We start from the raw sequence: 23,614 nt of genomic DNA on the forward strand, positions 1-23,614 counted from the left end.
CGGGGGGAGTGTGGGCAGGGGGAGTGCGGGCAGGGGGAGTGTGGGCTGGGGGAGTGTGGGCATGGGGAGTGTGGGCTGGGGGAGTGTGGGCTGGGGGACTGTGACGGGGGAGTGTGGGCAGGGGGAGTGTGGGCAGGGGGAGTGTGGGCAGGGGGAGTGTGGGCTGGGGGACTGTGACGGGGGAGTGTGGGCAGGGGGAGTGTGGGCAGGGGGAGTGTGGGCAGGGGGAGTGTGGGCTGGGGGAGTGCGGGCAGGGGGAGTGTGGGCTGGGGGACTGTGACGGGGGAGTGTGGGCTGGGGGTGTGTGGGCAGGGGAGTGCGGGCAGGGGGAGTGCGGGCAGGGGGAGTGCGGGCAGGGGACTGTGACGGGGGAGTGTGGGCAGGGGGAGTGGGGGCTGGGGGAGTGCGGGCAGGGGGAGTGCGGGCTGGGGGAGTGTGGGCTGGGGGAGTGTGGGCTGGGGGAGTGTGGGCGGGGGGAGTGTGGGCGGGGGGAGTGTGGGCAGGGGGAGTGCGGGCAGGGGGAGTGTGGGCTGGGGGAGTGTGGGCTGGGGGAGTGTGGGCTGGGGGAGTGTGGGCGGGGGGAGTGTGGGCGGGGGGAGTGTGGGCAGGGGGAGTGCGGGCAGGGGACTGTGACGGGGGAGTGTGGGCAGGGGGAGTGTGGGCAGGGGGAGTGTGGGCAGGGGGAGTGCGGGCAGGGGGAGTGTGGGCAGGGGGAGTGTGGGCAGGGGGAGTGCGGGCAGGGGACTGTGACGGGGGAGTGTGGGCAGGGGGAGTGGGGGCTGGGGGAGTGCGGGCAGGGGGAGTGCGGGCTGGGGGAGTGTGGGCTGGGGGAGTGTGGGCTGGGGGAGTGTGGGCGGGGGGAGTGTGGGCGGGGGGAGTGTGGGCAGGGGGAGTGCGGGCAGGGGGAGTGTGGGCTGGGGGAGTGTGGGCTGGGGGAGTGTGGGCTGGGGGAGTGTGGGCGGGGGGAGTGTGGGCGGGGGGAGTGTGGGCAGGGGGAGTGCGGGCAGGGGGAGTGTGGGCTGGGGGAGTGTGGGCATGGGGAGTGTGGGCTGGGGGAGTGTGGGCTGGGGGACTGTGACGGGGGAGTGTGGGCAGGGGGAGTGTGGGCAGGGGGAGTGTGGGCAGGGGGAGTGTGGGCTGGGGGACTGTGACGGGGGAGTGTGGGCAGGGGGAGTGTGGGCAGGGGGAGTGTGGGCAGGGGGAGTGTGGGCTGGGGGAGTGCGGGCAGGGGGAGTGCGGGCTGGGGGAGTGTGGGCTGGGGGAGTGTGGGCTGGGGGAGTGTGGGCGGGGGGAGTGTGGGCGGGGGGAGTGTGGGCAGGGGGAGTGCGGGCAGGGGGAGTGTGGGCTGGGGGAGTGTGGGCTGGGGGAGTGTGGGCTGGGGGAGTGTGGGCGGGGGGAGTGTGGGCGGGGGGAGTGTGGGCAGGGGGAGTGCGGGCAGGGGGAGTGTGGGCTGGGGGAGTGTGGGCATGGGGAGTGTGGGCTGGGGGAGTGTGGGCTGGGGGACTGTGACGGGGGAGTGTGGGCAGGGGGAGTGTGGGCAGGGGGAGTGTGGGCAGGGGGAGTGTGGGCTGGGGGACTGTGACGGGGGAGTGTGGGCAGGGGGAGTGTGGGCAGGGGGAGTGTGGGCAGGGGGAGTGTGGGCTGGGGGAGTGCGGGCAGGGGGAGTGTGGGCTGGGGGACTGTGACGGGGGAGTGTGGGCTGGGGGTGTGTGGGCAGGGGAGTGCGGGCAGGGGGAGTGTGACGGGGGAGTGTGGGCAGGGGAGTGTGGGCAGGGGGAGTGTGGGCAGGGGGAGTGCGGGCTGGGGTGTGTGGGCTGGGGGAGTGCGGGCAGGGGGAGTGTGGGCTGGGGGAGTGTGGGCAGGGGGAGTGTGGGCTGGGGGAGTGCGGGCTGGGGGAGTGTGGGCTGGGGGAGTGCGGGCTGGGGGAGTGCGGGCTGGGGGAGTGTGGGCAGGGGGAGTGTGGGCTGGGGGAGTGCGGGCTGGGGGAGTGTGGGCAGGGGGAGTGCGGGCTGGGGGAGTGTGGGCAGGGGGAGTGTGGGCAGGGGGAGTGTGGGCTGGGGGAGTGTGGGCTGGGAGAGTGCGGGCTGGGGGAGTGTGGGCAGGGGGAGTGCGGGCAGGGGGAGTGTGGGCGGGGGGAGTGTGGGCTGGGGGAGTGCGGACAGGGGGACTGTGACGGGGGAGTGTGGGCAGGGGGAGTGCGGGCTGGGGGAGTGCGGGCTGGGGGAGTGTGGGCGGGGGGAGTGTGGGCAGGGGGAGTGTGGGCTGGGGGAGTGCGGGCTGGGGGAGTGTGGGCTGGGGGAGTGCGGGCAGGGGGAGTGTGGGCTGGGGGAGTGCGGGCAGGGGGAGTGTGGGCGGGGGGAGTGCGGGCAGGGGGAGTGTGGGCGGGGGGAGTGTGGGCTGGGGGAGTGCGGGCTGGGGGAGTGTGGGCGGGGGGAGTGTGGGCTGGGGGAGTGTGGGCGGGGGGAGTGTGGGCGGGGGGAGTGTGGGCGGGGGGAGTGTGGGCTGGGGGAGTGCGGGCAGGGGGAGTGTGGGCTGGGGGAGTGCGGGCAGGGGGAGTGTGGGCTGGGGGAGTGTGGGCAGGTGGAGTGTGGGCGGGGGGAGTGTGGGCTGGGGGAGTGCGGGCTGGGGGAGTGTGGGCGGGGGGAGTGTGGGCTGGGGGAGTGTGGGCGGGGGGAGTGTGGGCGGGGGGAGTGTGGGCTGGGGGAGTGTGGGCGGGGGAGTGTGGGCAGGGGGAGTGTGGGCGGGGGGAGTGTGGGCGGGGGGAGTGTGGGCGGGGGGAGTGTGGGCTGGGGGAGTGTGGGCGGGGGGAGTGTGGGCGGGGGGAGTGTGGGCGGGGGGAGTGTGGGCGGGGGAGTGTGGGCGGGGGGTGTGTGGGCGGGGGGACTATGTTCTGAACTCAACATTCAGATTATTAAGGAGTGAAAGTAATGGGAAAACAGAAGAGGGCGCGCAAATGGAAGCAATTAATTTCTTTGAAGTGCAAATATATTTAAATAAAGCTCTTTGGAGGTGAATAGTATTTTAGATTTTATGAACAGGGATAATGCAGTAATGATAAATGTATATTAAGGACAGATGAATCTGCGGTTAAAGGGACTGTGCTCAGTTTTGAACACCCTGTGCTGTTCAGGACATTGAAGCTATTGAGAGCAGAATGTTAAAGTCCAACAGGATGATAAAGTGTAAACTGGATCGAGTAAGTCTGAAAGAGATGTAGTTGAAGTTTTCAGGGTGTGTACTTCCTCAGGTTCAAGAGTTTGTGCTGAGGGCAGGCCATCCAATTATATCCATCGACTAATCCTGGAAATTCAGAGAAATGTCTGGATTGAATCTGTGATTTGTGCGGAGGGTGAGTTTGGGCTCTGCTGTGGAAGATATGTTTAACTAACTGAGTAATCACTGATCCACCAGAAAGAGTTGAGAGTTATTCAAATCTGCTTCAGGAATAACCTGAAGCAGCTTCAGATTGGTGAATGCTGAATGTCATTATCCAGGATAATGTTCCAGGATCCAAACAAATTGAATCTGCATTGCAAAGAATTCCAGTAAACTGGTTCCTGACGTGGAAATGACGGGGTGTGCTGTGAGTTTCATTGGAATTGTCATTCATTCCAAACTCTAAATATGCTGTCCGTGGAGTCTGACGCGCCAACATCTCGGAGTTGAAGTCTCCCAGTCCTGTCCCCCATTTGGGTGACGGACTCTGGAACCCGCTGCCTGAAAGGGTGGTGAAAGCAGATTCAGAAACAAGTTCCAAAACAGAACTGAAAAGACACTTGAAGCAGTGAAAATTTGCAGAGCTACGGGACAGTGGAATTATTGAATAATTTATTCAAAGAGCTGACATGGGCATGATGGGCTGAATGGCCTCCTTCTGTGCTGTTTGATTTCACAACAATCCTCTTTCTAAAAACAAATTCTTTTGAAACCCTGGGCTCCAGAGAGGAGAGGTTCTCCCTAACTGCTGTGAACTGGATGAAGTTTAGCCTCCAGTCAGGGGCTTCCTCCTATTCCTCCCTCTCTGATACTCTGGGGATGCCACAGAGCACAGTTCTGAAACAGTGAGTGAAATCTGAGACACTGAGAGGTCATTGCCCCCCAGGCCGGGGGACTGAGCAGATGGGAGCACAGTTTCAGATTAAGGGGACGATCATTTCAGACTGAGAAGAGAAATTTCCTCATCAAAGGCTTCTGAATCTTTAGAATTCTTTCCCCCAGAGGGTTGTGGATGCTTCATCATTGAATATAGTTAGGACTGGGACAGACAGATCTTTGGTCTCCCGGAAATTTAGGGATTTGGGGAGCAGGTGGAAAGATGGAGTTAAAGCCCAAGATCAGCCATGATCATATTGAATGGGGGAGCAGGCTCGATGGGCCAAACAGTCTACTCCTGCTCCAATTTCTTCTGTTCCAGAATGAAGGAATCCATTGCTGCTGCTTTGCAGGATGGAGATTGGATTCAAATCTCACCAAGTCGGTGAATTTAGTCAATCAATTCAATAACTATTTCATTTGAGGCTGTCATCAAACCCATTGTTAATTCAGGGAACGTGCCAAAGCAGCCCAATCCAGTCACAGGAAATACTCGCTGCAGGAAACCAAGAGACAAACAATTTTTAAAAAACTTTCAACCCCCCCCCGGCCACCCCACCCCAACAACTATGGCGAAATCTTTTGATCCTTTGCTACAACCATTCTTTCCGTTGTGAAGAAAGTCGTTGACCTGAAACGTTTAACTTTGCTTCTCTGTCCACAGATGCTGTCTGACCTGCTGAGTATTTCCAGATAATGCGAGGGATGGTTGAGAGGTGTTATAAGTTGGTTCAGGCTCTAGAGGGACCTCTCTCCCCTACCCTGATCTAATTTGATTCGTCCTATGAGATCTTCCTCAGACACAAAGGGTAGACAGTCTTTATTGAACCCTTAATCCAAAAGGCAGCACCTCTGACAGTGCAGCACTCCCACCAACGCTGCACTGATACACAGGTCAACATTCTGCAATCTACACACTAGGAAGTTCAAAGAAAGCGGCTTTTCTTCAAAAAGTGATCAACAGATGTAAAAGTAAAGTTGATTTATTAGTCACAAGTAAGGCTTACATTAACACATGAGACAGGAGAGATACAAAAGTGTCCAGAGGGGCAATTTTTTCACACACAGGGTGGTGAGTGTCTGGAACAAGCTGCCAGAGGCAGTAGTAGAGGCGGGTACAATTTTGTCTTTTAAAAAGCATTTAGACATGGTACATGGGTAAGGTGGGTATAGAGGGATATGGGCTCAATGCAGGCAATTGGGACTGGCTTATGGGTTAAAAAAAAGGGCTGCATGGATAAGTTGGGCCGAAGGGCCTGTTTCCGCGCTGTAAACCTCTCTGACTCTATAACACTGCAATTAAGTTACTGTGAAATTCCCCCAGTCACCACACTCCAGCGCTTGTTCAGGTCAATGCACCCTAACCAGAACATCTTTCAGACTGTGGGAGGAAACCGGAGCACCCGGAGGAAACCCACATAGACACGGGGAGAATGTGCAAACTCCACACAGACAGTGACCCAAGCTGGGAATTGAACCCGGATCCCTGGTAGTGTGAGGCAGCAGCGCTAACCAGCCCGAGGCTCATAAAATCGCGCCCGAGGCTAACAGAGAATGCCGTTCGGCTTGCCGGTAAAACCAGGGTCAGTAAGAATGGATAGATTGAGATGGTCTTCCACATTCCGAATTAAAATTGGATTTTCCTCCTGCTCTTAAGCACCGCTGCGATTTCATCCACAACATTCTGTGCGGAAATTTCAACTTGAATGAGAGAAACATCTTTAAACACATTACTGACACTGATCAAACTCGGCAAAATAGTTAAACCTTACTCCAGTGAGATTTCAATGGACCATCTATTGAGAAATCTGCAGATTATCAGTGTCAAAGTGTTTAAAAATACCTGCTTCAGAATCGTACATTTATTCAGAGGAAGGAATGTGAACCTCACTCGCTGGGTCAAAATCCCAGAACTCCCTCCCTAACAGCACTGAGGTGTACCTACACCACACGGACTGCAGTGGTTCAAGGCGGAGGCTCACCACCACCTTCTCAAGGGGCAATTAGAGATGGGCAATAAATGCTGGTCGAGACAGCAATACGCAGATCCTGTAAAATAAATTTTAAAATTATATTTTGATAGGTAATTGAGTAAGCACCACCTGCTGGACAAGTAACTGTATTGCACAGGGACACAAATCCAGCTCCAAACATTTACCATCACTCATCCTGTTTTATTTGATTCATTCTTGGGATTTGGGCATCACAGACAAAGCTGCCATTGATAATGTGGTGATGAGCATTCTTCTTAAACAGCTACAGTCTGTGCAGCTACACTGTGCCCTGAATTCTGACCCAGCCACAGTGAAGGCATGGTGATATATTTCCCAGGTCAGGATGGTGAGTGGCTTGGAGGGGAGCTTGCAAGTGGTGGTGTTCCCATGTATCTTCTGCCCTTGTCCTTCCCGGTGGGAGAGACCCCGGTTTTTGAAGCTGGTATTGAAGGGGTAGATGTGAGTGTAATGTAAGGACCAGCGATTCACACTTCAGCAGTCACGGGCATTCAGCCTCTAATCTTCGGGTAAGCGTTCTCCAAGGTGGCCTTCGCGACACACGACAACGCAGAATCGCTGAGCAGAGACTGATAGCCAAGTTCCGCACACATGAGGATGGCCTCAACTGGGATCTTGGGTTCATGTCACACTATCTTGACTTGCCTGGGCTTGCAAAATCTCACTAACTGTCCTGGCTGGAGACAATACACATCTCTTTAACCTGTGCTTAACCCTCTCTCCACTCACATTGTCTGTACCTTTAAGACTTGATTACCTGTAAAGACTTGCATTCCAACAATTATCTTGTAAATTGAGTTTGTGTCTGTATATGCCTTGTTTGTGAACAAAACTCCTCACTCACCTGATGAAGGAGCAGCGCTCCAAAAGCTCATGCTACCAAATAAACCTATTGGACTTTAACCTGGTGTTGTGAGACTTCTTACTGTGCCAAATCAGAATGTCAGGATCCCGCACCAGATTCTGCGCTTGGAACCTCATTAATTTTGCACAGGTTAATTCTCCTCTGACTCTCCTGGGGGTCCGGGAGCTGATTCACCCGCCCTCAGCTGGTGGGTTTGAATGTCCCAGCGCCATATTTAAATCCCAGTCCAGCGCACTCACATCACTCTCTCCAGCCCAGCTGTCTACACCAGACCATGCAGGATGGCAGCAACCCAGAGGGAAAAGGCTAACAGCCTCAGAAGGAAGTCTGTTCCTCGAGTCAACCCCCTCCCCCAGAGCCCATCACCCTGTGAGGTGCCCAGGCCCAACTTGGACCTCTCCCAGTGCCCCTGGAGTCTCCATCTATCCCCTTCCAGTGAACTCCAGTATCTCTTTGATGCCCTGGTGTGTGAGCTTTCTATGCAGCCGTGTCCAAGTCCAGCTCCCCTCCCTCTGCCTTCCATTGTTCATCATCTTCATCACTTCCTTGCCCTTCTGCCTGCCAGTGTGGTCCCTCACCTTTCCTCTTGCCTCCTTGCACAGTCCTCCCACATTGCCCCCCATCTTCGTCAGCGTCCCCCTCACTGAACTACAGACCGTTGGGAGTGGAGGGTCGATGAGTCTGGCAGCACAGTGCTGTCCATAAAGACCAGCTCGGCACGGAGCTGGAGGGCACGAACAGGTCTGCCCCAAAAGGGTGGTGTTTCAGTGCAGCAGGTGTGGCGCAGCGCTATGGCAGCTAGGATATGTTACACTCACCTCAAAGTCTCCAGTTGCCAGGAAGCTGTTTTAATGAGCATTCACAAGATGCAAATGAATGCAAATCAGTGTTAACATCACCAGCCAGCGGGAAACTGGCCCACCATTAACCCGTTATTAACCCGATGTTAATCCACTATTAACCGTTTGACTTACAGTCAGAAACGGGAGATTTCGTAAAGGGGAATAAAGAAATGGCCAAGGAATTAAATTTGTATTTTGCTTCAGTCTTCACAAAGGAAAACATGAATAATGCACCAGAAGTGCTGAGAGAAACATGTTTTAGTGAGGAGCTGAAGGAAATCAGATTAGTAAAGAAATGGTTTTGGGGAAGTTGATGGGATTGAAGGTGGATAAATTTCCAGGTCCTGATAATCTTCATCCCAGAATACTTGAGGAAGTGGCCCTGGAAATAGATCCATTGGTGGTTATTTTCCAAAATTCTTTGGACTATGGAATAGTTCCTACAGATTGGAGGATAGCTAATGTAAGCCCGCTATTCAAAAAAGGGAGGTAGAGAGAAAACAGGGAACCTAACGTCGGTACTGGGGAAGTTGCTGGAGTCTATTATCAAGGATTTCATAACTCAGCATTTGGAAGGCAGTGATATAATCAGACAAAGTCAGCGTAGATTTACAAAAGGGAAATCATGCTTGATGAATCTATTGGAATTTTTTGAGGATGTAACTAGTAGAGTTGACCAAGAAGAACCAGTGCATGTGGTTTATTTAGACTTTCAGAAGGCTTTCGACAAGGTCTCACATAACAGACAACATAACTGTACATAACTTTACATAACTGTAAAGTTAAAGCACATGGGATTGCAAGTAATGTCTTGAGATGGATAGAAAACTGGTGAGCAGATAAGAAGCAAAGAGTTGGAATAAATTGTTCTTTTTCTGATTGGGGTTCCCCAGGTATGTGTGCTAGAACCTCATTATATATGAATGATTTGGTAGAGGGGACTGAATGTATTATCTCCAAATTTGCAGATGTTACAAAGTTGGGTGGGAGGGTGAGCTGTGAGGAGGATGCAGAGATGCTTCAGCGTGATTTGGACAGGCTGAATGTGTAGGCATCTGCATGGCAGATGCAGCATAATGTGGATAAATGTGAGGTTATCCACATTGGTAGCAATAATAGGAAGAAAGATTATTACTTGAATGGGTGGATTGAGCGAGGTTAATACTCAACGAGACCTTCGAGTTCTCATGCATCAGTTGCTGAAAGTAAGCGCGTAGGTACAGCAGGCAGTAAAGAAGGCAAATGGCATGTTGGCCTTCATAGCGAGAGGATTTGAGTATAGGGATAGGAATGCTTTGCTGCAATTGTGTAGGGCATTGGTGAGGCCACACCCGGAGTACTGAGTGCAGTTTTGGTGACCTTATCTGAGGAAGGATGTCCTTGCTATAGAGAGAGCACAGCGAAGATTTACCATGCCGATTCCTGGGATGGCAGGTCTGTCATTTGAGGAGAGACTAAGTGGGTTAGGATTCTATTCACTGGAGTTTAGAAGAGTGAGAGGGGATCTCATAGAAACTTATGAAATTCTAACAGGGTTAGACAGGGTAGATTCAGAAAGAATGTTCCCGATGGTGGGGGAGGCCAGAACGAGGGGTCATAGTTTGAGGATAAGGGGTAAACCTTTTAGAACTGAGGTGAGGAGAAATTTCTTCATCCAGAGGGTGGTGAATGTGTGGAATTCACTACCACAGAATGTAGCCGAGGCCAAAATGTTACTTGACTGCAAGAAGAAATTAGATATAGCTCTTGGGACTAAAGTGATCAAGGAATTTGGGGTGAAGAGGGGAATCAGGATATTGAATTCAATGATCAGCCATGATCAAAATGAATGGCAGAGCAGGCTCGACGGGCCTCCTCCTGCTTCATAGAATCATAGAAACCCTACAGTGTAGAAAGAGGCCATTCGGCCCATCGAGTCTACACCGACCACAATCCCACCCAGGCCCTACCCCCATATCCCTATATATTTAGCCGCTAATCCCTCTAACCTACGCATCTCAAGACACTAAGGGGCAATTTTAGAACAGCCAATCAACCTAACCCGCACATCTTTGGACTGTGGGAGGAAACCGGAGCACCCGGAGGAAACCCACGCAGACACGAGGAGAATGTGCAAACTCCACACAGACAGTGACCCAAGCCGGGAATCGAACCCAGGTCCCTGGCACTTTGAAGCAGCAGTGCTAACCACTGTGCCACCGTGCCACCCCTTCTAGTTTCTATGTAACCCGTCATCAACCCACTGTTAATCTATCATTGGGAGAATTTCAAACATGTTTTGCTAGTGGGTTTCAGACATTTTAACTCTTGCTGGATTCTCCACTCCTGCCATCAAACCTGCTGCGGGCCAAAGGGGAAAATTCCACCCAGTGAGTGGATAGTGGGCTGATAACCAACCTGTATGACGTGTTATGAACGCACCTTCTTTGGCCATCACGTCCTGGGGTGGGATTCAAACCCGGGGCTTCTGGCTCAGAGGCGGGGACGCTATCCACTGCGCCACAAGACTTCCACCCACCCATTAGTATGAAAATGGCAATGCTATCCTTTAAATAGTGCAGCACTCCCACTGTACAGAACTCCCAACAGTATAGAACTACACTACTGACCCTCTGACAATGCAGCACTCCCTCAGTACTGACCCTCTGACAGTGCAGCATTCTCTCAGTACTGACCCTCTGACAGTGCAGCACTCCCTCAGTACTGACCCTCTGACAGTGCGGCACTCCCTCAGTACTGACCCTCTGACAGTGCGGCACTCCCTCAGTACTGACCCTCTGACAGTGCGGCACTCCCTCAGTACTGACCCTCTGACAGTGCAGCACTCCCTCAGTACTGACCCTCTGACAGTGCAGCACTCTCTCAGTACTGACCCTCTGACAGTGCGGCACTCCCTCAGTACTGACCCTCTGACAGTGCAGCACTCCCTCAGTACTGACCCTTTGACAGTGCGGTGCTCCCTCAGTACTGACCCTCTGACAGTGCGGCACTCCCTCAGTACTGACCCTCGGACAGTGCAGCACTCCCTCAGTACTGACCCTCTGACAGTGCGGCACTCCCTCAGGACTGACCCTCCCACTGTGCAATACTGTAACCTCCTTTAGTCGCACAATCCTCTGAGATTAGTTATAATTCAGACATACCTCTGCCTCAACAATCATTCCTCAGCCAGTCACAACCAACATATAACCCCACCACCACCATGACCGGTGGCTACAGCAACTTGGCAAGAAACGGCAACACCGAAAACAGCAACTCACAACGGCACTCGGTGTGGCACTTGTGGCAGAACCTCGAGGATTGGCCTCTTTAACCATCAGCAAAGCAGGGCCACAGCAGCCCCGCCATCTGAAATTGATTTGTTCGATGTGTCTCCATCATCTTTCGCAGATGGAACCTTGCTTACAGTGATATTTTCTGGATAAGCAATCAAATATTTGTTGAAGTATTTATTTTGTATTACTTGTAATGAATTGGAAAAGGATTGTTGTTTCTGGTGAGATCAGGCTAATGGAAAAATGTGAGGAATCAGGAAAATAAGATTGAGTGAAGTGGACTCAGGCAATGGTAAGTTCATGAATGGTTCCCTCCTGGGTTAACATTTGTGTTGCTTCATTTCCAATTGCTCTGTCTTCACTGATGTTCCAATTGGCACTGCAAATCTTTGAATAGAATTAGAATGGCTTAATTAATAGCATTGAATCAACTTAATAATATAGTGAAGCAGAAAGATCTGTCAGCTAAAACCTCAGACTTCAGATTACTGAAGTGGTCAGATTGCAAAGAAAAAATAACCTGAAGAGTGTTGTAGGACAATGATTGTGTTTCTCTCCAGCACCACCTCCTGGCAATGTTTAAGAATCAGAACACACACAAATGTGCGATGGGTTACAGTGTTAATTCTTGTCGGGTACAAGGTTCGACTTTGTCCACACAATGGGGACTGTGGCAGGTTGAAATGGTGGAAAAACACAGGAGGCAGAATTTTCCTGTCCCACTCCCCACACCCCCCCCCCCCCCCCCCCCTCCCCCGCCCACCGGAATCGTCGCGGGCGGGGAGTGGACTGTGTAAAGGTCCGTTGACCTCGGTTGGAATTTTCTGGCCTTCGGGTGAGCGTGTCTGGAAAATCCCGCCCAACATGACAAGACTCAGGTCTATATGATCTGTCCCATACAATGACGATGTCTTGTCTATCGAACTATATACTCTCCACCAACCCAAAAACTGGGTGACCAGCTGGGAGAGGGAAGCCAGGCCAACTTGAGGATTGCAATTTTGGCAATTCCTCTCCAACTTCCTTTGTTAATGAGAACTAGTCCAGGAGGTCAAATTGCCCCTGAATTCCTCAGTACTGACCCTTCTATACAAGGTAAAGTCCGTCCCAACCAGAAACAGGTTCAACTCTCGTGGATAATTCAGTGTCCACCACAACGACTGTTCCAGAGAGTCAGCACTCTGTTCTCTGAGAAAAGAACCAGCTGCCAACATCTATAAAACTTCTGATGAAAGGTCATTAACCCGAAAGGTGGGACAGGGGTTTCCCCTGTGGGCCCCAGGGCCTTGCTCTCAGGCTCAAACAGGGATCAGAAACTGGCAATGTGTGGGGAACATGTCACTCACTTATAGTTTCCCCCCAATTCACTAACAAATGGACAGAGGACAGCTCCGTGTCCAATTAAAGATAGTGGGCAGGCTCTCAAAGCTGGGGAGCCAATAGGAGGCCCGCTAAAATGAAAAAGGCCTCTGCACTGGGGAGGCAGGAAGGGTCTAAGCTCACCCGGAGTGCTGGGATACCAGGTAACTACTGTCTAACCCACTGCCTCTGGAAAGGCTGACTGGAAAAACCCAGCGAGCCTCTGGACAATAGGCCTAATAGAGTGTTGTTTCATTTCACTTCTGCTAACCACTCATTTCAATTCAGGGCCGCAGGGAGCCAGAGTCTATCCCAACAGACAATGGGCATTGGAGAGGAGGTATACTCAGGATGGGGCACTAGTCCATCGCAGGGCACAAATTCATACTAACTCATAAACTGAGGGGTAACTTACCGTGGCCAATCCACTAACCTACGCATCTTTGGACTGTGAGGGGAAACCCATGCAATGTGCAATCTCCACACAGACACCCAAGGCCGGAATCAAACTCGGGTCCCTGGTGTTGTGAGGCAGCAGAGCTAATCACTGTGCCACCCTTTAATAGAGTTTCACTCACCTTAATTGCCTACCATGTCTTGGGTCACTGTCTGTGTGGAGTCTGTACATTCTCCCTGTGTTTGCATGGGTTTCTTCCAGGTGTTCTGGTTTCCTCCCACGCTCCAACAATGTGTAGGTTAGATGGATGAGTTTTGATAAATGTGCGCAGGGTTAAGGGGATAGGGCAGAGGGGTAGGGCTGGGTAAAATGCTCTTTCAGAGAGTTAGTGAAGACTCGATGGGCCAAATGGCCTCCTTCTGCACTGTAAGGATTGTATGGTTCAATGTCTGGGGCAGAGTCATGAATCATTGCTGCGGTCTGAACACCTTTCTTTCCTCTTTGAACTCAGTTGTAGAAGGTAAGTAAATGAGTGAACTGAGCCGGGATTGCGCTGCTGGTGTTTCCAACATCGAATTATTAAACAGTTTCGTCCGACCAATCTGATTGACTGGCCATTTAAATGTCCCGACCCACCAAATTTATCTGGTCAGTAAAGGCCAAATAAACTTGTGATGCAATGCACCGGTCTAACATTTGGAGGAAAGGGTGGGAAGAGGTACAGGAAAACCATGTTGTCCTTACCTCACTGCTTTACTGCTAAAGTTTGTGAAAAGGTTGTTGCCGAATTCTATTACCGATTAATTTAGTCTTGTCAAAAATATCTCCAGCTCCTGGTTCCTCATCTTACCATTTTCAGCCTTTTAGGTTTCAATTTCATATTTTAAACACTGTTTGTCTGCACCCCCTCCCCCCACCCTCACCTCTTCTCCCCCCAATGACACATCTTCCCACAACCTCAAACATTCCGGTTCTGCTCCCAGCTTTTCCCCCTTGTCCTCCCGGTAACACAGGCCAGAAAGCGGGAATGGTGATCGAGGAAAATTCACACCAGTAAACAAAAGGAATCTGTGGCTGCAACATGGGCACCGCGGATAATACTGGGATTGGAGAAGGTTGTGCTGCCTATCGTAACCAAATAGCTGGCTAACAGATCACAAGTGAAGAATGACCGCTCGAGCAAGTTGGCGCTGGGGGCCTGACCTCAAAAATCCTTTCAGAAGAGAAAACCGAAGCAACAAGAAGAGAGACAAGTGAGGTGGATTTTAAAAGCTGTCTTGAAAAGAGCTTCCAACATTTTTTCGACTCTGCTCGTCACCGACTGCAGGAATTCTGACAGAAATAGCCACTTAATGTAACAGAGATAACATTTTTTTAAAAGTCCAAAAGAAACCTTATCAACATTTAGGTAATGAGCTCCAGCAATTTTTCATTATCTGGTAAAAATTATTCCCATTCCGCTGATAGACATCCCCGTTTACAAGTCACTCAAGACTTCATTATTTTGAAGCAGTACAGTTGTCTAGAAAGTGTCTATCTCAGCCAATAGGGAGCACAGATTTCTCCCCCCTCCCTTCCTCCCACCTAATCAGCCTGCCTCCACACTCAGTCAGCAAGAGCAGAGATACGTGCTGTCATTCAATCGCAAGGATTAGCATCTTACTTCAGGGATTAAATACACCAACAAAATTTACAACCATCTCCACTAAACTGAGCAAATATTCACTCAAATAAACCTACAAACACTCTGACCCAAACTGTTATTCTATATACCCTGGCATAGTTTTTTTAAAAGTTTATTTATTAGTCACAAGTAGGCTTACATTCACACTGCAATGAAGTTACTGTGAAAATCCTCTCTGTGCCACATTCTGGCGTCTGTTTGGGTACACTGATGTGGAGATGCCGGCGTTGGACTGGGGTGGGCACAGTAAGAAGTCTCACAACACCAGGTTAAAGTCTAACAGGTTTATTTGGAATCATGAGCTTTCAGAGCGCTGTTCCGAGTTATTCACCTGATGAAGGGGCAGCACTCCAAAAGTTTGTGATGCCAAATAAACCTGTTGGACTTTAACCTGGTGTTGTGAAACTTCTTACTCTAGGTACACTGAGGGAGCATTTAGCATGGCCAATGCACCCAACCAGCATGTCTTTCGGACTGTGGGAGGAAACCGGAGCACCCGGAGGAAACCCACACAGACACGGGGAGAATGTGCAAATTCACACAGACAGTGACCCAAGCCGGGAATCGAACCCGGGACCCTGGTGCTGTGAAGCAGCAATGCTAACCGCTGTGCCACCGTGTCGCCATGTAATTAAAATTCCATATAATAAATACATTAAAAGTTTCCAAGTGTCTTTTAACATTATTAAAAATGACAGAAATCCATGGAATAAAAGCAAAATACTGCAGATGCTGGAATCTGAAACGAAAACAGAAAATGCTGGAAAATTTCAGTGGGTCTGATAGCCTCTGTGGAGAGAGAACAGAGCCAACATTTCAAGTCTGGATGACCCTTTGTCAGCTGTGATGAAAGGTATTCTAGACTCAAAAAGAAATCCATGGGATACAGATGCATTAAACCTGGAGAAAAACCCCATAGTTTTACAGATTATACCCAACATTTACCCATTTCAAACTGGATTATAAGAAAGGGGTCCACTTCACTCAGCTTCATACACCAATTTGAAAAACTCTGGGAAATTCAGCAAACTCAAGAAATCTTAGTCTCAAAAAAAGCAGCTTCCATTTCAAGCCGGTCTCTGTTAAGCTGCAGAAGAGATTGTTGCATTTGTGGACATTCCAGGGTGTTCACATAATTCCCCCGTGTGATATTTTAATGAATTTGTGGGAAAGGTTGATTGGACTTATCCTTCATTTCTGCGCAGGGTGCAAAATTAGGCTTTTAGGCTTCCTTTCTACATGGCTTCATGGACTTGCTTCCATCAGTTGCCTGTTTTGAGACGTATTTAACCTGTTCATCGTATAACAGTATACAGGGAACAGGTTAATTAAACCTCGGGGATTCAGAGCAAGGTTTGAATGCATCTTGTCACACAGAGCAGTGTGTCAGCATCTTGCTGAAACCTGCAAGGCATATTGACTAGATCGCACCTTAGCGACAAAAAATATTAGATTTGAATTACCGACTCCATCACCACTTGCCGCTCATTCCACTTGTAAAGCAGGCAAGTTTTTAATTGTTTATACACTTTTAGTCACTAACATACTGTAATGTTTAGATTGGAAAGAAAGACAGAGGAATTTGTTCACTTGCATATTTATAATAGAATGTTGATCTGGGGAAAAGATGGAAACCATGTTAATTAATGTTAATTAACCACTTGGGGGAATCTTGCTCGATCCTGGGCAAATTAGTCCCTGAGCTGTGAGAGCCTTGAAATCTCAGCTAATCCTTTATTACAGTAAAGAAAGAAAAAAAATGACATAATTAACATAAAACTGATGAAAGGCAAATCTGTGTCATTTTTGCCGGCGACATCACAGATTAGTTCGTTATTGTGAATCTGATTATATATAAAAATGCTTTTAAAAAAAGAATGGAATTTGTTAAATCAGATCACTGTTTTACCACAAATCTTAAATATATTTTTCAAACAATATAACAGAAATCAGTGTGAACTGAAAATCCTCCCTCAATACTATCCCTCTGACAGTGCGGCACTCCCTCAGCACTGACCCTCTGACACTGCAGCACTCCCTCAGTACTATCCCTCTGACAGTGCGGCACTCGCTCAGTACTGACCCTCTGACAGTGCAGCACTCCCTCAGCACTGACCCTCTGACACTGCAGCACTCCCTCAGTACTGACCCTGTGACAGTGCGGCACCTCCTCAGTACTGATCCTCTGACAGTGCGGCACTCCCTCAGCACTGACCCTCTGACACTGCAGCACTCCCTCAGTACTGACCCTCTGACAGTGCGGCACTCCCTCAGTACTGATCCTCTGACAGTGCGGCACTCCCTCAGCACTGACCCTCTGACACTGCAGCACTCCCTCAGTACTGACCCTCTGACAGTGCGGCACTCCCTCAGTACTGACTCTCTGACAGTGCAGCACTCTCTCAGTACTGACCCTTTGACAGTGCAGCACTCCCTCAGTACTGACCCTCTGACGGTGCGACACTCCCTCAGTACTGACCCTCTGACAGTGCGGCGCTCCCTCAGTACTGACCTTCTGACTGTGCAGCATTCCCTCAGTACTGATCCTCTGACAGTGCAGCACTCCCTCAGTACTGACCCTCTGACGGTGCGACACTCCCTCAGTACTGACCCTCTGACAGTGCGGCGCTCCCTCAGTACTGACCTTCTGACTGTGCAGCATTCCCTCAGTACTGACCCTCTGACAGTGCTGCACTCCCTCAGTACTGACCCTCTAACAGTGCAGCACTCCCTCAGTACTGACCCTCTAACAGTGCGGCGCTCCCTCAGTACTGACCCTCTAACCGTGCAGCACTCCCTCAATACCGACACTCGAGTGTCAGCCCTAGATTTTGGGATTAACTCCCAACTTTCTGACTCAGAGGTGAAAATTCTACCAATTGAGCCTTGGACGAGAAGCATATCCTTTTTTCATTTGCTAAACATGAGATGTTTCTTAAAATGTAATGAACCTGTAAGAATGCAAATAGTTATTATGCATTTCCCATGCTAGTTACTCCTTATTCATATCTCTTAAGACTATAGCCAGGATTTTCCTTTCAGCAGTGATGTGACACCAATGATCCAGTGAGCTCTGTGGCGTGGATTCCACCTTTCTCAATGTTAGTTTCCTTCTGGCTTCAGCTGGAGATTTCTGGTGTCCAGCAACAGTGATGTCATAATGCAGGCTAAGCAGCCAATCAGAATGAAACATTCCCACAAGCATCAAACCAGAAAATAACGAGCAGATTTCACATTCGCTTTTCATAACTTTACAAGAAGTGAGATTAGAATTTGCAAGTGGGATTGAGGTGCAAGCTGATAATCAAAGTTAAAAATTATTTCGCCTTTTTAAAAATCTATGGAATTGATGTCATGGAATGGAGAAATTCGATATTCCACAAATATAAAGAATAGCTTTTCAGCGATTTTGTTCAAAATTATGCAGTTTGTAAATCATTAAAAAAAAAGCTCATTTAACAAGACATAACTTTTTCAAGCATTCTTACAGCAGGAATAATCATGCAAAAAGTGGAGGTTCACATCAGATTAGTGATTTCTAATTGATTTACCCTGCATGGAGTCTAACATTGCACCCTGTAAAGAGGCTACTTTACTTATTGGTGATGGTGAGTTTGAGGTTTCATGTTATTGCTTTATATCCCATCGCAGGGGAATATACCCACATGTAACTGCTTTTGGTTGACCTTTTCCTTCCCAATCACTAATTAATGGAAGAATGTAATATAGATCACAATTAAATAAATATGAAAACTAGTATTTGAAGTTAAACTGTTTTAGCACTTTAACTAGCACAATTTAGCTTGACAAATTAAAAGTTCTGCATGAAAAAATTGATTAGAAAAGACAAAAATGATTTAACTTAAAACTTTATTAAATACTGCAAAACATAACAAACTTGTTTTCCAATAGCAAACTCAGTACCAAAATAATTTATGTCAATAAACTCTTAAACATTCCTTGTTAAATGTACATATAGCCATTGTATAAATGTTAACTGTAATTAAAATCTACAGTAAAATATTTATAAACCACACCTTAATTTGATTTATACAAAAATGCATTCGCTTGGAATTTGTTTATAAAACCCATTCATTGAACAACTTAGTTTTTCAGGTCATTGCTAAACTCCAAGCAACAATGAATCAGACAAGACATTTTTAAAGTTTATCAAAAGAGATACTCAAAAGTTTTGAATATTTATTGTTGATGCCATAATGATAAATAATTTCAGCTGTGATTTGTGAGTGTATGGGATTGTGTTATATAGTTTATTGTATTCTCTGAATTTTAAAAGAAAAAATACAGTCTAATGAAAAACGTTTCAATTACTTTTCTGTTTATTTTATATAGTCACATGATGAAATAATATAGATCATTGGAAAGCCTATGTGAGTTCTAATGACACACTGGTTCTGTTTGTACCTATCAGCCACGGATAGAACGAGAAAAGGGTGTCAGCTTACTTCTTTTGTGAGCAAGGCATATTCTTCAGCTAGTTTCTCTTTCTCGGCTATCTTTTCCAAAACCGCTTCTATTAAACGTGAAGCACGAGGAAACTGCAAAATTAAAGAGAATGCAATGAAGCAACACATTTTGCAAACCACTTAATTTAATCGAATGTAACAGCCTGTCTCAGGATAATAATCAGACAATGACAGAGGAACTAGGCAAGGGCACTTTCTGTACTGCCGCATACCATCAACAGTGCTAACGCCCTGTATAACAGCAGGAATAACTAAATGCAGAACTAAAAATATTTCTGCTCCAAATCAGCCTACGCTGTACTCACTTAAATCTATACAACCACGTCATCTTTTACAAACTTCCCTAAGGATTTCAGTTTCCAAATATTTGCAGTGAGTCAGTTATTAAAGACAGTAGCCAGCCACTGAGGCATACTTCATTTCTACAGCCAGATTTTAGCACATTTTAAATGCTACAACTATATCCCTTTGCAAGTTATCTAAACGCTTTATCTAATTACTTTTTAAAAAATGGTCTCAATTGCATGAGCTCTCCAATACTTCCAAGAGTTCTACTAAAATTTAATCAAATGAAATAATAGCCCCAAAAACCATTCACATTAATTTTACCAGCATGTAAAAATTATGTTAGAACAAATCAGAATTTTGTTCCACATTAACTTTTGCAGAATGGCAGCTCTATCATTCACATTAGGTTCTGCTGCTAACACTTTCTCAAACTGTGACTTAATACAAGTCACTAAATTGATTTATTTCACAATGAGTGAACATACAAAGCAAATGTTATGATCAGATTCACTTAATTCGACAACTACAACTTATCTCTGCATTGTGATATAAAGGACAGGCCATGTTTCCCACATCATTCTTATGTTTTCTTTCCAAAAATGTACTTTATTTGTAAAATATCTGAATGAACATTACAAACATTTCCAAATGGCGAAACACACACACTGCAATAATATTCAGGTTCTCTCCATACATCGTGTTACACTCTGAGGTGCTTCAGTGCAGCCAAAGAAACATTATAGACATTTCAAAGTGGTCATTACAAATGGTACAAAGCCATAGATCAAGCTGCACTCTGAGGTGCTTTTCTACAATTGTGATACCTGTAATATTCACTGTAGACACTCAGTGAGTCATTCAGCCCGAGGTGGTTCTGCTCCCCTCAGTTCACTGTGGTTGAAAGGTCTGAGACAGCGACCTTCTCCCATTGAGCCTCTGCGGTGGCTGCCCCAGGCTTTACTGCATTTCTCAGCACAGAGTCCTGGGCTTTGGAATGTGTCAGTCTGCAACACTTGGTCAGGGACAACCTCGCACTGGAAAACCAAGTTTCAGGCAGACCAAAGAGCGTCTTTTGCCGAGCTGATGACCCTCCAGCAACAGCTGGTGTTTGTGTCCGAGTGCGTCCCTGGGAACAGCCCATGGAGCACAGAGTCCCCATCCCTGGGAACAGCCCATGGAGCAGAGTCCGGCATCCCTGGGAGCAGCCCATGGAGCACAGAGTCCCCGTCCTCGGGAACAGCCCATAGAGCACAGAGTCTGGCGTCCCTGGAAACAGCCCATGGAAGACAGAGTCCTGCATCCTTGACAACAGCCCGTAGAGCAGAGTCCCCGTCCTTGGGAACAGCCCGTAGAGTACAGAGTCCTGTGTCCCTGGGAACAGCCCGTAGAGCACAGGGTCCTGTGTCCCTGGGAACAGCCCGTAGAGCACAGGGTCCTGTGTCCCTGGGAACAGCCCGTAGAGCACAGAGTCCTGTGTCCCTGGGAACAGCCCGTGGAGCACAGGGTCCTGTGTCCCTGGGAACAGCCCGTAGAGCACAGAGTCCCCGTCCCTGGGAACAGCCCGTAGAGCACAGAGTCCCCGTCCCTGGGAACAGCCCGTAGAGCACAGAGTCCCCATCCCTGGGAACAGCCTGTAGAGCAGAGTCCCTGTCCCTGGGAACAGCCCGTAGAGCAGAGTCCCCGTCCCTGGGAACAGCCCGTAGAGCAGAGTCCCCGTCCCTGGGAACAGCCCGTAGACACAGAGTCCCCGTCCTCGGGAACAGCCCGTAGAGCACAGAGTCCTGTGTCCCTGGGAACAGCCCGTAGAGCACAGAGTCCTGTGTCCCTGGGAACAGCCCGTAGAGCACAGAGTCCTGTGTCCCTGGGAACAGCCCGTAGAGCACAGAGTCCTGTGTCCCTGGGAACAGCCCGTAGAGCACAGAGTCCTGTGTCCCTGGGAACAGCCCGTAGAGCACAGAGTCCCCGTCCCTGGGAACAGCCCGTAGAGCACAGAGTCCTGCGTCACGGAGCTGCTCAGGATGAACCATGACAAAATCCATCTCATCTCACTCCAGATCTTCTTTGCACGCACATTCCACCAGGATGTGGATGATGGTCTCTTCCTCACCACAGTATCTTGAGGGCAATGTGTAGACTCCAGGCATATGGATGGGTCTGACTGAAAGGACCCTTCTCCCCACCAGCCAAGCCAGGTCTTGGTGCTCGTTTTAAAGTTCTGGTAATGATGTATTCCGACAAATGACACTGACAGTCTGCTCAGGGAACCATTTGACAGGTTCCACCATCTCCTTTTCCTATAGGGCCTCAAGGGCATTATGTGCAGACCACTGTCTGATGGACTTGTAGTCAAAAGTGTTTCTCTACATCAGTGGGTGCTCTAACTTGAGTTGAGTAACACATCGTCAAACAATGTGCTCTCGTATTTCAAACCTCTTTACCCGAGGGAAGGATCTCAAAGCTTTCCCCTTTACAATGCATGACATTCTTCACTGAGTGTGCATCATAGAGGCATAGGACCCGATTTTACCATTTTGAGTCTAAGTGCCGAATCTGGGCGTAATACAGATCCGAGCCCGGAATCCTCTTTGCAGCGCGCCCATACGCTTTTTGCTGGCTCCAGTCCGATCCGCGCTGTGGGCGGGGCTTAGCGCGGCCGGAATGATCGGAGCTCTGAACTGCGCATGCGCAGTTCGAAAAAAATCTGAAAAAGCGCGCCCGTGTCAGATCGCAGATCTGAGGAGTAGAAATTATGCCTTGACTTAAAATCATACCTGCGAGTAAATTTCTCACTCAGAATGACAATTATTTGTTAGTTTAAAAATATAACCTATTCCTGTGCAAGTCACTCAGAAGCAATAAACACAGCCGCATGTATATAACTACATTTGCAATTTGCATCATTCTTGCTGATCAGAAGTAACTTTTAATATTTCCATGATGCCATAAATCTGTGTTGCTAAACACAGATAATGAGTGGGTGCCGAAAGATTTCCATGGACTAATCTGTCAGTCAGTGCTCCCACTGATCCATCCTGTACCAATATCTCTGTCCAGCTGCCCGGAAATCGTCGAGTCTCATCTGGAACAACTGAATCTGGTCAATAAATTATCTTTTTTGCCTTTCATGCTGAAATAAAAATCTCACCATTCACCGGACTCTGAAATGTCTTCCTGCACTTTACACTGGAGGCTGTCAGCTCTCTTCCAACTGGTCCTATGTTGGACACTTTAGTCATTACTGCAGTTGAAAAAAAGTCTATGGTGACTGTATATTTCATCTAAAAGAATGCTGGCTTTTCACGCTGTGATATATGTGCGTTCAGTCTTTTGAGTTATGCCCCCTATTCCAGACATTAGATAAACATCCTTTCTGAAGTTTTTGTGGAGAAGCAAGGTCACATGACCCAGGACACCTACCTTTTGGCCAGTTTAATAATACAGACCCCCCCCGGGAGGCAGGCCCCCCTCGGCAGACCCCCCCCAACCAGCGAGCCATCTCAGCCCGCCCCCCTCCTCCGGCGGACGCCAGCGGAACGGTGTGAAGCCCGGTCACTTCAGCCGTGGCTCCAAGTCTGTGGCCAGGAAGGTGCTGCAGGCTCTCGAAGGACTGAAGATGGTCGAGAAGGATGGTGGAGGGAGACCAGCGGTCGAGGCAGGTTGGGAGTGTGGTCTGCCGAGGGGGGCCTGCCTCCCAGGGGGGTCTGGTCCGGAGGGGGGGGGGGGGGTCAGCAGGGGGTGGGATGCTCTGCTGGGGGGGGGTCTGCCTCCCATCGGGGGGATCTGCCTCCAGGGGAGGGGGTTGGTCTGCTGGGGTGGTTAGCAGGGGGGCCTGCCAGGATGAGGGGGGTGGAGGGATCGCCACTGGTGGGGGGCATGGGCTGGATATCGGGGTGCTCTGAGAAGGATGGTCGAGAAGGATGGTGACCGCAGACTGACTTCACAAGGGCAGAGAGAGCTTCGGAGGTTCCCCTGCAGAATAGAAATCCGCTCTGGATTTTTATTTTGCAGGTCGCTTACAGCGCGGATCCGGAACGGACCAGAAGAAGGTAAAGTGGGATTTGGTGGTAGAGTTGGGCGCGCGGTTCATTAAATCGATTTAAATGCCCGAATCGGGTGTCGGTAAAGTCGCGATTTGCTCGGATTCGGGTGCAGATCCCGTTAAAGGCCCGACGCCCGAACTTACCGCGATTTCGCGCCCGAAAACCTGCACACATTGTTGGTAAAATCGGGCCCATAGAATCCTACAGTCCAGGAGGAGGCCATTCAGCCCACAGACCACAATCCCACCCAGGCCCAATCCCCACAACCCCAAG

At 49.5% G+C, this 23,614-nt stretch overlaps 1 protein-coding gene across 1 annotated transcript in view; it reads right to left on the reverse strand.

The window, feature by feature from the left end:
- Window positions 1–18,380: 18,380 nt before the first annotated feature.
- Window positions 18,381–23,614, reverse strand: part of cntln (centlein, centrosomal protein) — a 420,736-nt gene continuing 415,502 nt past the window's right edge. Inside the window, exon 27 of the mRNA XM_078215313.1 lies at window positions 18,381–19,085. Coding sequence (XP_078071439.1) covers window positions 18,984–19,085 — 102 coding nt within the window. The 3' untranslated portion in view covers window positions 18,381–18,983. The remainder of the gene's footprint in view (window positions 19,086–23,614) is intronic.

The sequence above is a fragment of the Mustelus asterias genome, chromosome 6, assembly GCF_964213995.1.
Source record: "Mustelus asterias chromosome 6, sMusAst1.hap1.1, whole genome shotgun sequence".
Classification (NCBI taxonomy): domain Eukaryota; kingdom Metazoa; phylum Chordata; class Chondrichthyes; order Carcharhiniformes; family Triakidae; genus Mustelus; species Mustelus asterias.